This window comes from Lottia gigantea (assembly GCF_000327385.1).
Source record: "Lottia gigantea unplaced genomic scaffold LOTGIsca_45, whole genome shotgun sequence".
Classification (NCBI taxonomy): Eukaryota; Metazoa; Mollusca; class Gastropoda; family Lottiidae; genus Lottia; species Lottia gigantea.
In genome coordinates, this window is record NW_008709577.1 from 241,140 (window position 1) to 254,830 (window position 13,691).

Here is a 13,691-nt window from a genome sequence, read left to right on the forward strand (position 1 = left end):
ATTTATTTATTCATTAATTGTGTTCATTTACTCTATATAATTATCATATTTATTTATTTACTTATCAAATTTATTCATCTTTTTACATATTAAATGTATTAATTTATTTGTGTATTTATTTTCTTTCTTTTTCTCAGAAAATCGTTCTTCCAATTATAAATTAATGGGTACTACAGGTATTGGGCCTCTACAAGGTTTAGATTTTAACGATTAATATTATATGACACCATTGTATTTGTTGTTTATTCCATAATGATAAGAGTCCGATTTAAATGGCAAATGATACCCAATACTCTATACTAATTACATGTAAACTAACACTCTCAAAACTAATTAAGAAATATTGATATTTTCAAATATTCAAATATCCAAAATAATAACGAAAATTAAATGTTAAGCTATCCATTTGAAATCAGAATTAATGAGTTGATTTCAATACGAATTGGCGGTGTCGCCATGCAAAAGATAAAGCTATTATCTTTGTATTAATGAGGAGGCAAACTGACAGGATTTTTTTTTTCTGGTGGGGGGGGTGTTGGTGTTGGTTGGAGGGGGTATTAGAAATAAAAGGAAAAAAATCTTAATTCACCGACGAAAAACTGTCAAATTAAAACCTATTCGAAACAAAATTTATATCATGTCATAGACTCAGAATCAACTGTCACTGCGAAGATCAATTTTCATATCTGATCGACCTACTTGTACCATCCGATCCATTTAATGCAGCACATTTTGGCCAAGAGAAAATATGGTGGTGTCACAGACTATCATAGTTTCATACTCTTTTCTTTTTTAATATATCTTTTTTTAATTTCTGATTGAAAATAGAAAGAAAGAAATATTGGTTGGAGTGATAGTTGCTGACTTGTTTATCTGATATTAAACATTGTTCTCTGCCACCAGCAATAATTTGTGACAATCTGGTTGACAGTTATTTTATACTTTCTTCACTAATAACTTCTCTTGTTTTCAAATTTATTTTCTTCTTTTTATTATTACTTTACAATGTGAACAGATTAATTTCTGATTTAGTTCTCTTGTTATTCAGATGATTAGTTTCTTTTATGACAATTCTGATGTGTTACTGTCAATTGTAAAATACAAATTAGCTATAGCCAGAAAAATGTAGGCTACCTAGACATTACCGTTGAAACAGTTGCACTTAAAATTCTTGGTGAAAAGTATAAAGGATAAAAAATTATCAATATTCTTCTTACATATAAGGGTGATTTAAATGGTGACAATTTTACTTGGTAAAATTTATATAATCATCTGAAAGACATTCCAAGTGCTACAAAGAAAGATCAAAACAATCGTTACAAAGTGTAAGAATGTATTTCTGTCTCCATTTTTAATCTAACAAGTTTTCTACCGTAGTAACATTCAAAAGACGATCTTGCTAACTTTGAGTAGTGAAATCCAAAGTAGAGCAAAACGAGTCCTCTTTTGGTTCAGCTAGAAAATTATACTGGTTAAAAATAATACTTTGCCTGTTAGATTACAATGGATACGAACAAAGAAATTGTAATGTAATATTAATTTGATTGGGTTTGGTAAATGATTATAGCAAGGACAGAAAATAAAAGCAAAATTGCAACATGTCTGTATGTCGAGCTAAATTTTAAGCTTATTACACAGGCAAGTAATTCAAAATAATTGAACCCATTTCATTATAATTTATAAATCATTTATTGCAGTTGATAAGCCTTCATTTTGTGCAGCAGTAAAACAAATATTTCTTCTATACTACTAGGCTTAGAAGCGTTTTTGAATAATTAGGCTACTCAGTTTAATGGATATTTTGTGTTATATATAGATTTTTTTTCTTTAGTCATGGCGCCTGTAAGTCCAACTGATGGATATACACTTATTGACCAAGTTTTATGAATTGAAAATGTTATGTCCACTCTAAGAGATAGTTTTCCTTTCACATAAAATGACTAGGTTTCGATAAGTTCTATAATTGTCCTTTTTACAGTGGAAAACTATTTGTTGTATTCCCCCATTTTTAGGTCGAAATTCTTTCACATTTTAAGGGACATGTTAAGATAAAAAAAAGTAATATTGATTGAACCACTAAAAAGACTACATTTCCAGTGATCCTTTTAGCATTCCCAAAAGAGCTAGATTTTAATTTTAAAGACGTTAAATGTCCATAATTATGACAAGGTGATCTTTCACTTTCTTTATTCAGGGATAAAATTACAACATTTCAAAATTGGTTCGTCTTATTAGTTTCTCGTCTCTGAAAATATAGTTTATCTATACTTCTTATTCAAAATTCGCTTGAATACATATCCTACGATGTATCATTTACTGACAAAACTCTGTAAGCTCGAGAGCTAAATTAATGTTCATGACACTACATGCTAATGTTGATTCTACAAATCGTAAATATTTATATCTTCGAGCAAACATGTAACAAACATAAAATATCACACAATTCAAATTTAAAATATATTTTCATTGATTATTGTTTCATTTTGCGTTTTTGAAATAGATTCTATTTTCACATTTTTTGTCATTTGTAAATGACTATTGTCCTTTAACTTTTCAAACATATCTCATATTCATACAAATCTCCTACTCATACAAATTTCATATTCATACAAAACACACCTTCATACAAATCTCATATTTATACACATCTCATATTCATACAAATCTCATATTCATATATAAATCTCATATTCATACAAATCTCATTATTCATATAAATCTCATATTCATATAAATCTCATATTCATACAAATCTCATGTTATACACATTTCATATTTATAAATATCTCATATTCATATAAACCTCATATTCATACAAATCGCATGTTATACACATTTCATATTTATAAATATCTCATATTCATATAAACCTCATATTCATACAAATCTCATATTCATACAAATCTCATATTCATACAAATTTCATATTCATACAAATTTCATATTCATACAAATCACATCTTCATACAAATCTCATATTTATACAATTTCATATTCATACAAATCTCATATTCATACAAATCGCATCTTCATACAAATCTCATATTCATACAAATTTCATATTCATACACATCTCATATTTATACAAATTCATATTCATATTCATATAAATCTCAAATTCATATAAATCTCATATTTATACAAATCTCATCTTCATACAAATTTTTATATTCGTACACATCTCATATTTACACAATTTCATATTCATACAAATCTCATATTCATATAAATCTCATATTCATATATATCTCATATTCATACAAATCTCATATCTATACAAATCTCATATTCATATAAATCTCATATTCATATAAATCTCATATTCATATAAATCTCATATTCATACAAATCTCATATTCATATAAATCTCATATTCATATAAATTTCATATTCATATAAATCTCATCTTTATACAAATCTAGTCTTAAATGTCCTAGTTAATTTACCAGAACAGAATTTTACGTAAATCTTTAAAAAAATATGAATTCTAAGAGTGCTTTTGAGTAAGAAATCGTCTTCCTAAAATTGATTTATTTTTATACTGTTACCTCTACTTGGTCTGTGTTTCAGAAGGAAAGTATCAGCTATTACACTTTATACCCACAGTTTAGACCATCTTTTAAACAAATCATACTTTCGGTCATTCATACTTATCTGTCATACTTTTCAATTTTTTGGCAATAATGATTACAAAAGAACGTATCTATAAATTAAATCAACATTTCATTTGACTTGTAATCCTTGTCTTTCAAGTTTCCAATATTTCTAATTAACAGCTCGCAAAGTTACCATCATACCATATGGTACGGCGTCTTTAAACAAATTAAAATAGGAAAATTGCTAGGCTTGAATTTCAGCAGTTGATGTATTAAGCGAATATGAACCAATATTGAAAATTAATACATTATATTTTTTCAAGTATCATATATTTTTTTATTAATTTTAAATCTTTGAAACTTTTCTGATGACATGTTGGTCTCTGAGCGGCGATTGCTAATTGATAGGTTGAATGTTCAGCACGCGCCAATCGTCTGATTATCCAGATGATTGTGATGAAGTCCATCATTATCTCACTTAGTTTCTGAGACTGGGTAATCTTTCTAATAATTAGATAAACCAATGAGATGGCAGTTGATTTTTACCTGTCTTTACCTTAACAGGGGTTTGAAATAAATGACAGGTACCATAATATTACTAGCTCCTTAACAAGTTATTCTCTTCGCCTTCTGTCAGTTTATATTAGAGAACCAATGGGTATGTTGTGGAAGAAATAAATCTGAAAAAGGAACAATACGATTAAACCTTGAGTGATAATCAACAATAAACTTTGTAGTATTCTGTTTACCGAGAGCTAATCATGTCAGAAAGTGGATCTTCAAATCAAATGCCGCCGAAAGTGCTGCCTGATGGACAAGTTAAATTTTCTATAGATAATATTCTCGGTTTAAACCGTTCTAAATCTCCAGAAAAAGACACAGCTTCATCCAGTAATAACAGCAGTGATGAGACATCCAAAGATGCTGGTGACGAATCTACATTTTCATGGTTACAATGTACCAGATATAAACCACCAAAATTACAAAGTAAGTTGAAAAAACATTTCTTTTTTACTTTTTTTTATCTTAAATGTATAAGTTTTTTTAAAGATATTATACCAGAAGTATGAATTTTTTTAAAGTTTGCCATTTAATTCGAATGAAAAAGCAACCTGAAACAATCAATGAAATTATCTGAAAGAGAATTTTTTGAGAATATAAAATCTTTTAGCCAAATTATGACCAAGTTTAAAAATCCAGTTACCTTCTTATTCTAACCATTTTTCTTCATACTTTATAATTTTTGGACAGTATAGCAAAAAGAAAATAAAGGCCACGAAAGGATCCGCAAGCAACAGTTCACCTTCTATTGTAGTTCGTCAAATTATTTGATTTTCGGGAAATAGTAAGAAATATAAGTATATATATATAGCCTATATATACCATATTTTCTAAAAAAAAAGAATGATATTTATTATCCTCTATTTATGAAATTTAAGAGAACGGATCTCTATAATATTAACTTATGAAAAAGTAAGGAATTACAATATTTGATATATAGCTATATTTGAATATTTAAAATAGTATTAAAATTTATCATACACTATAGCTTTAAATGAGTTTTGTAAATAGATATTAATGAAATTTTTTATGCGCATATATAGCTTTATATAAGTATCTAAAATGAAATTCATTATGCGCTATTTAACTCTAGCAAGTGTCTAAAATAGCATCATAATTTATCGACAGAATTTTCGTTAAGTAAAAATTAACACATTAATCACTGGCTTTCGGTTTTTTCGGATATATTATCATAACTTATTACTATATAATTTTGAAAATAGTAAAAGTACCAAAAAATCTTTAAACGTAAATTGTTTCCCTTGTTTGCATTCAATGTTTAGTTCGCATAAATAGTTTTGAAGGTATAATATTCTCAACTGAATTTTACGCTCAATCCCCCGTTCTTCAGCACACAAAAATTAAAATAAATTTAAAGAACATTAAAAAGTACATGTGATTCATTTCAACTAGTGAGTTACATATAAGTATATAATATTTGATCACGCTTTTAAGAATAGCTATCCGTGTCCTTTTTTGATAGTTTATATCGGACAATTCATTTTGAACAAACACCAACAAATATTTCTAATATCTATCTCCAGGAATCAAAAAGAAAGAAAATGGCAAAAAGAGAAAATTGGGTAGAAACCCACGAGTACCATTCTCACAACATCAAGTAGCAGTTTTAGAAGAAAAGTTTCGCAGAACACATTATTTGAGTAGCATGGATGTTGCTGAGTTGTCAGCAAATCTGAACCTCTCTGAGACCAGGGTAAGATTCATTTTGTCAAATTCGCATATATAGGAATCAGATAAATGCCGTCAAATTTCGGACATCAGTTGTTAATTGAACGAGTTGCATTATTAGATTATTATATCACAAACTGTCATAGTGAATGTAATAAGTGTATTATTATTATTATTATTATTATTATTATCCGCCTGGTAATTAATTAATTAATTAATATATCACTATGACAATGTTTAATTAATGTCTGACAGGCAGTGTTGGCACTATCATTAACTTTATTGAAATTATTATTCTGTATAGAGTGTTCCTGGCATATACTTCCGTCTAAATGATTTCTTGATAAAATAAATGCCGTGAGTAGGAAAATTTTTAAAACTTTTTGAATCATCCTGTTTTGAAGCACGGATGCTTCTTAACCATTATTTTCTGGGCAATGACAACATGCTCCTGAGAACAACATGGAAAAGTTACTATATCATCTTTGCTCACGCATTAAATTTTCACTTAAAATCAATTTTAACAATTTTCAATAAGAGACTTTCTTGCTCCTACCCCTTAAAAAGCAGAGATTTAAATAAAGAAAAAAAAAACCTTTAAAGGGACAGATGCTCCATTTTTTTACCAATCGTACCTTAGTCTCAGAAACGGGATTTTAGTTTAGCTTAGCCAATCAGTAAATGTTCATAGGTCACCGTTAAATTTTGAGCCTTCAGTTCCATGTGTGTCCAGAATTATCTGCTTTTGCAAATTGAAAAGACTTGTTATATTTTGAGACACTGTCAAACATAGAAAAGAAATTTATAGAAATATGAAAAGAAATTCCTAGTTTGGGATACTTTAGAAGGAATTATGCGATTTTCGTACATTTCTGTACTCATGAAGACTATTTACATGATATATTTATGACTCAAATCAACACCCCAAAATGGCAATGTCACTATAATAGTTGAATATGTCTAGTTTTTATTTCACCTATATTTTTTTATGATAGAAACATATTAACATCTTTAGTTAGTCAAACCACATAAATGCACGTGATGCCTTGAAATGTCTGGACGCCGACATTATAGTAATCATGGATATCATCCCATTCTTTGTCTTCGACCTCAAACGCTTTCCGTCCTATATTTTGTTTTGGATTTGTTATAATTATGTATTAAAGGGGTAATCGTATATGAATGAAAAGGATTAAAAGTCAACCGCGTGTCCACATTCCAGTCTATCATTATTGTATCACGTGACAATCACGTTTACAGTACGGCACGAGCGTGATGATGTGTTAACAACAAGGGCAGGTAATTTATCACCCTCTATGACTCGACCCATCTGTTTTCTAGCCCTTTAATTAGAGGGCTCGTATTTTCGAAATTTAAATTGCAGATAAATGAAATATTTAGACGATAAAGTAATATTAATACCTAATGTGGCGTATTGGAAAATATTCCAATTGTCAGTAGTAAAAAATTTGATTTAACAAATTGAAGATTTTATTGTTTCTTTCTTTAAAGCCTACACGTGAATTTTTTTTAACATTAGATATAATTGAAACCAAATATAGTTATTATTATATGTCATCATTATTATACAGTTATCAATGATGTTTGTATTCTTTGTGATTTATTAATACATACGTTTAAAAAAAAATATGAGAAAATCGGTGAAAGCTGTTATAGGCTGTTGTATTGTTCAGGTTATAAATCATTACAAGTATAGTGTGTTATATAAGCCTAATAAATCATAAGATATATTTTTTGTAGATTATTGTTCTTTCTTCAAATGATTTCTTTTATTTACGTCGGGTTTTCTGTTTTCACGTGTTTTATAAACATGAATCATATCGTGTAAATCATATGAATTATTTGTAAGCACACCAAAACACCCTACGATTTCTGATTATAAAATATTTGAATGGTGAATTGGGGTTGTTAGTTTGCTGAAGATAGATTGACATTGTTGAATTTTTGTACTGGGAGGAATAAAGCTAACAATCCTTAACTGTCACGGACGAAAGTTACTTTGCCTTGCAAGCTTTCATTTGCTTTCTTTATGAACAGGTTCGCCATCCGTTTGACCTATCGTACCTGTCACAGAAACAGGGGATCTTTAGCTAAGCTAATCAGTAATAGTGTTAACAGTTCACTGTCTCAATTTGAGTCTTTTAATACTTGTGTAACCAGAATAATCTTATATTTTTAATATATAAATGCAATATTTCAGGTAAAAATCTGGTTCCAGAATCGAAGAGCGAGGGAAAGAAGAGATCGAGATTCAGCTCAACACTCTCAAATATTCCATAGTAATAAAACTATATCACCATTATCTATACCAAATATAGCATGGACCATGTCATCTCCATCTTCATCTACTGCATTTTCTCATTTCCGCACTGCCCTGGAATTTTCTCGGACTGGATTTCTTACATCAGCGTTTAGTTTATATCCACCTAGAACTGAAACAAGCTCAAATTGGCAAGCATTAAAAGATGATGACAATGATGACACTCGTTAAATTAGGACTACATTTGTATTCTTACTTATAACATATATATGGTAAGTGCAATAATTGGATTTCTGATAATAACAAAATTGCGATCGGATTCTTCGAAATACGAGTTCAGAGACTAAATTACAATATATCCATTCAACAAATCCACCGATAAAAGAGAAAACATGACATGTAAATATCCGAATGCAACCCATAGTTCAAAGCCATGAGTGCACATCATTCAAGTTTGAAATGACCAAGTGTGAGGTGACCACAGAGTGAGGTAGCCCATGTCCAGAGCACAGTTGCTCTCATTATATAACATTTGACAAACTGCACTCAATATTAAATTTTCTTTATGAGTATTTAATGTGTCTTTATTTCTTATTATGCTGAAGATATTCCTAGTCTTAAAACTTTAAGAATTTGTGCTTTACTGATAGGTAAGGCCTGCTTACTCTTCTGGAGCTCCCGGTGCTTATCAATTGTCAATGATACAGAAGTAGAGGCCAAAATCTGGAAATAGCATTGAATATTCCTTATGGAGACCATTTGTAATCAGTGCATATAGCAGTAGCACAAGCAGAAGTGCGGTGAAGGATTGTCGAGCAGTAAGGAAAAAAACAGCACACGGCAAACAATGTATATCACCATGAACTATACGTTCAAGTCCTTTCATTACAATTTCGTTTGTCTATTTTTGATCGCCTCTGTTTTAATTTTCTACACCTATCGCGTTCTAATGAAGTTATTTTTAACCAATGAAAACGTGCAATGTTCCTTCCTACCAACGACAAAACCTAAAGGCCATATGATAGGTTAAATTGGAGTATAATACTAAATTAGAGTATAATATATATACATACATGTATGTACTAGGATTTTATTATTTTAAAAACATGTTGATCAACGTTGTTTCACTGTAATGTTTCAACCATTTTGCTAAAGTCGGTTGCTCTAGACAGTAAAACAAAAGCATCAGGCCCGTAGCCCCGACGTTTAATCGTCTGTCAAGGTGCTTTGCTAAATTGCCCCCCTCGATTGCACGTAATAAAATAACTAAATAAAAACACATTTAATAACTCAAGACAAAACATCACAGAACGAATTTCAAACAATACATTTACATAAACATTCAAAACCCCCGATTCAAGACCAATATACCCCGTTTTAGATCAGTGTATCTGAACGAGCGGAACGTTATGTTCCCGCTTCAGATGTGACTGGAAACCAAACCGACCCAAGGCAACCACAACCCCAAATCAAACAGCCAGATCGTCTGACTAAGGTAAGAGCCAACTCTATGAGCGGAGTGTTATAACTCCCACAGGACGAACATGCTTACCGAGCCGTCTACCGACCGACTGCCTGTAAGAAGGTACAATAGTGTTTGCTCACGATAATCCCGTGCAATAGGCCTACTAAAGTCAACTCTCATTGGTCGAATCCACACTCGATTGTTAAAATGCCATAACGTACAAAATAATCCGGAAACTCCAACTTCCGGTTCGTATCAAATTACGGTACATTAAATATACCACCTGCTACACAATCATTTGCACAAAATGTTTTAGTGGGAGTGAGTCCTATATATTTTCGCCAGTTACCATAAGGGGAAGGGAAAAAACCTAACCTGTAGACATACATATTCAAATTGTAATCCATGAGTCACAGTCCAGATATACGAAATTAAATAAGTAAAATATCCATTTTAATCCATATCCATATCATTTATAATGAAATGAACGGCAAAGGAATAAGAAAATAATAGTACAGTGAATCCTGCTCATGAGACCACCCCTGCTAAACAACCAACTTTAATATGCAGCCACAATAAAGTCTTGTCTGTATGTAACTCGAACAGGCATATTTTTTTATTTTCCTGGCCGGACATTTTGAAAGATTGCCTGTATTGTTAGGCATGTGAATGGTCTAATAATGACGTAGTACTCAGACCTTAGGTCACGATCTTTATTACACTTATTGACAAGCTTTCGACTATCAACCTATACTTATTTTTGTTTATTTATCACTAATCTTAGGGAGTTTTAGATGTCAGCTTTTACAGTATATACTTGTTGTTCTGTTTTCTATCATTATTTTTTGCTTGATAAAGATTCCAGTATGTGAATTGGAACGCTGCAGAAATTAAAGAAAGGGGTAGTATATCCATAACAGTGTTCTTATTTACTTAATCAAAAAAGTAGGCTAATGCCACTGTCCTGACAAAATTTCCCTCATTGCACATTGCATGGCGCTGTCCGTCTGCCTGAGAGTAGAATGTAAAACTGCATTATTTTTTTTTCATTTTCTTCGGCAAGAAGAAGGTGATAAAGGAGGTAGTTTGAAAATAACAAGAGGTTAAGTTTCAGAAAAAAAAGGTTTAGTTTTTGGTCATGTAGGAAAAGCCCGGAATCTGGATTGAAAGCATAATATACAGTTCTGATGAAACAATTTTGATGAAAAGACCATTTGGAAATTGATTCTTTTGAAAAGCTCTGCGCTCAAAAGAGCTTCCTATCTTTCTAAATTAAATTGTTGGACTTAAAACAACTTACAATGATCATGAGGATAGTGTTAGGATATATCTATTTTTACGCATACAAATTCATACGTCCAGTGATACATAATGAAATAACATCACCCTCTGCTTAGATGTTTGGTTTGCAACAACTTCATCAGATGTTCAGGTCCAGTTCCCCATTTTAATAAGTGACTCATTAGATAACCTAAATTGATTGTCATCCAAACATATGTATGTAAATGAATTAATGTTCCAATGAGAAATTTTCTTCGTTTTGAACAATTTGCAAGATACATTGCAAATACAAATTTACTTTGCAAGCTAAGGGTGTGGCTGTTGCTATGTAAACCAAAATATTTAATTTGAAACAAGGTAAAAGTCATTCCCCAATATGAAATATCTGCTTATATTTTAAGGTAGATTATATTTATCATTAGTAAGACCGAATTTAAACTTAAATACTCAGTGTTTTCTCGCGCAGTTTACCACCCCATCATCTGCCTGGATAGGTCCATTAAAGGCCTATTCAAATTAAAGACATGGAAAATGAATGATATTATATTTAATGAAATTGAATTACCACAGAACCTACTAGTTGTTAGAAAGGGGTTTAGGCGCCTCTATCAATAAAATAATCATTATAAAAGTATTAGTAATAATAGTTAATGAATATTCTTGCTTATTGATGAATCTGCATTCTTTATATTCATAAAAGCTTCCCAATGATTAAATTGGTTGTTTTTATTATTTTTAAGATACATGGGTCAAAGTAAAGATAAGGGCACTTCGTAGCAGCTACACAAAGGCCAAAATAAGGGGACCAAGGGGGCGTGCGAGGAAATTTTCGAAAAGAACTAAGTGGTTGCTTGATAAGTTACAGTTCTTAGAACCATGTGTGGCAACAAGACCCTCAGTCTTACATCTGTATACAGGAAGTATTTATGACAAGACAACAACACAAAACAATTTCCCATGATCAGTCATTTTTATTCAATACAAAAACGTCTTTAAAGGGACAGGTGCAGGACAGGTGCCCGCCATTTATTTGAACTAAGCCAATCGGTAATAGCGGTCACAATTCATCGTCATCGTCATCGTTTTTTTGAATATTAGAATTATACTGGTAGCCTACTCTGTGATATATAGGAAAGACATATATAGAAATAGTGAGTAAAATTCATAGTTTGAAGTATTTTTAAATCAACCGAATTGAAGCGCTATTTCGTAAATTTGAGCAAAAAATATTTCAAGCTTACTCAGAAATTTGAATTTCATTATATTCAAAAACATTTCAAAATACTTGATCAATAACCTTTCAGTTGAAACCTAAGATATCATTTAGTCAAAATTTCCCTCTGACACTTTGCATCAGCTGCAGCATTTCGACTTAATGTTGGTTGAAACCCTATCAGCTGTGAATCATTTCTCCAAGCACTAGCAGTGACACTATGGTAGCTGACATTTGCAACATCTGCAACGCATGTATAAGAATGTTTATTTTTTTCAATCATAAGTTGTGCAAGCAACAAGTGGCAAGAATTATATTAGTTACTTTGTCAGGATTCAAATTAATGGTTGTGAGAAGTATTCTGAAACGGTTTGCCAAAATTCCAAAAGAATTTCCGACGACACGCCTGACTCTGGAGAGCCGATACTTTATCTTTGTCGAGATTTCGATAAGGATATGGTTTTTATCATTGTCCTTTGAAGGCATCGTTTCCAACGAAATTGTACTTTGGAGTGTTGATATCAATCGATAGATGAAGGGGTGGGAGGTTGATGGAGCTGTCATCCAAGGCTTTTTTATAGTTGATTCAATGAAAACCCAGGAATACCCTGCCCGACCTGGTGCACCTATACATCTACATATAAACTTATAATTTGCATCTTCGATAGCCAACAATAGAACACTAAAAAAATGTTTGTAATTGAAATAAATAGTTTGTCAGGATGCGGCTTGTTAAAATAACAGGTAATAGTTCGTGAGAAAATTACTTATTTATCAGGATTCTGTTTGTCAGGAAATAATTTATCGGGATTCGGTTTGCCATGCTGTCAGGAAATAATTTGTCAGGAAATAATTTGTCAGGAATTAACTTGTCAGGATTTGGTGCAAGGCTGTGACAATGTGACATGGTTCAGGAATTTTTATCCAAGCTTTTATATTTTACATAGAAATGTAATTTAGATCATTCCCGACACGTTCCAGATTATTCCGTGTCAGGAATTAGGTAAGAGTAACGTCTTACTCAATTGCCTGTTAAGAGCTATCTGTGATGACTTAGCGCTTTCGGCCTTTTATAACCTTGGGAAGGAGCCGATTAGCCAATCGGAAGCCTGCATTTTCCTGACAGGTACTACGTTTTCCCGACAAGTGGAATTTTCCTGACAAGCAAACTTTAAAGTTACAATTAAAAATGAAATCAATTTATGTTATGCCATTTAGGGTTTCCTAAGATTTTTAGAATGTACAATAGTTATTTTCTATGATAATTACCTAGTGTAAAAGTACCAAATTAATTATTAATTAGTGCTAATTTATTTAGTGTTTTAGCCTTAGAGGTTATCCTAGGTCAGCGTAAAACCAGAGTGCATGAATCCTTACACATACAAAACGTTGTGCACATCTTAGTTACAAAAAAGCAACGTTACTTCACAAGGGGTCACCTCCTGCATGGCTCCTGATTGGTGCTGCATTAGCAGTATTGATCCGATGTTGAACTTTATCTGTCCTAACCAGATCGTCCGATGACTTAGAGAAAACGTCCTGATACTTGCGTGAGAGCGTTATCAGTTGCAATGGACTTGCTGATCTGAATTTAATTGCTGGATA

General features: G+C 31.3%; 1 protein-coding gene across 1 annotated transcript; it reads left to right on the forward strand.

Moving 5' to 3' along the window:
* Positions 1-5,742: 5,742 nt before the first annotated feature.
* On the forward strand, positions 5,743-8,115 carry LOTGIDRAFT_80572 (hypothetical protein; the record flags this gene model as incomplete). The annotated part of the gene is made up of 2 exons (XM_009060866.1): positions 5,743-5,871; positions 8,068-8,115. Coding segments are annotated over 2 exons (177 nt in total), but the record flags the coding sequence as incomplete, so codon positions are not given.
* Positions 8,116-13,691: the final 5,576 nt, after the last annotated feature.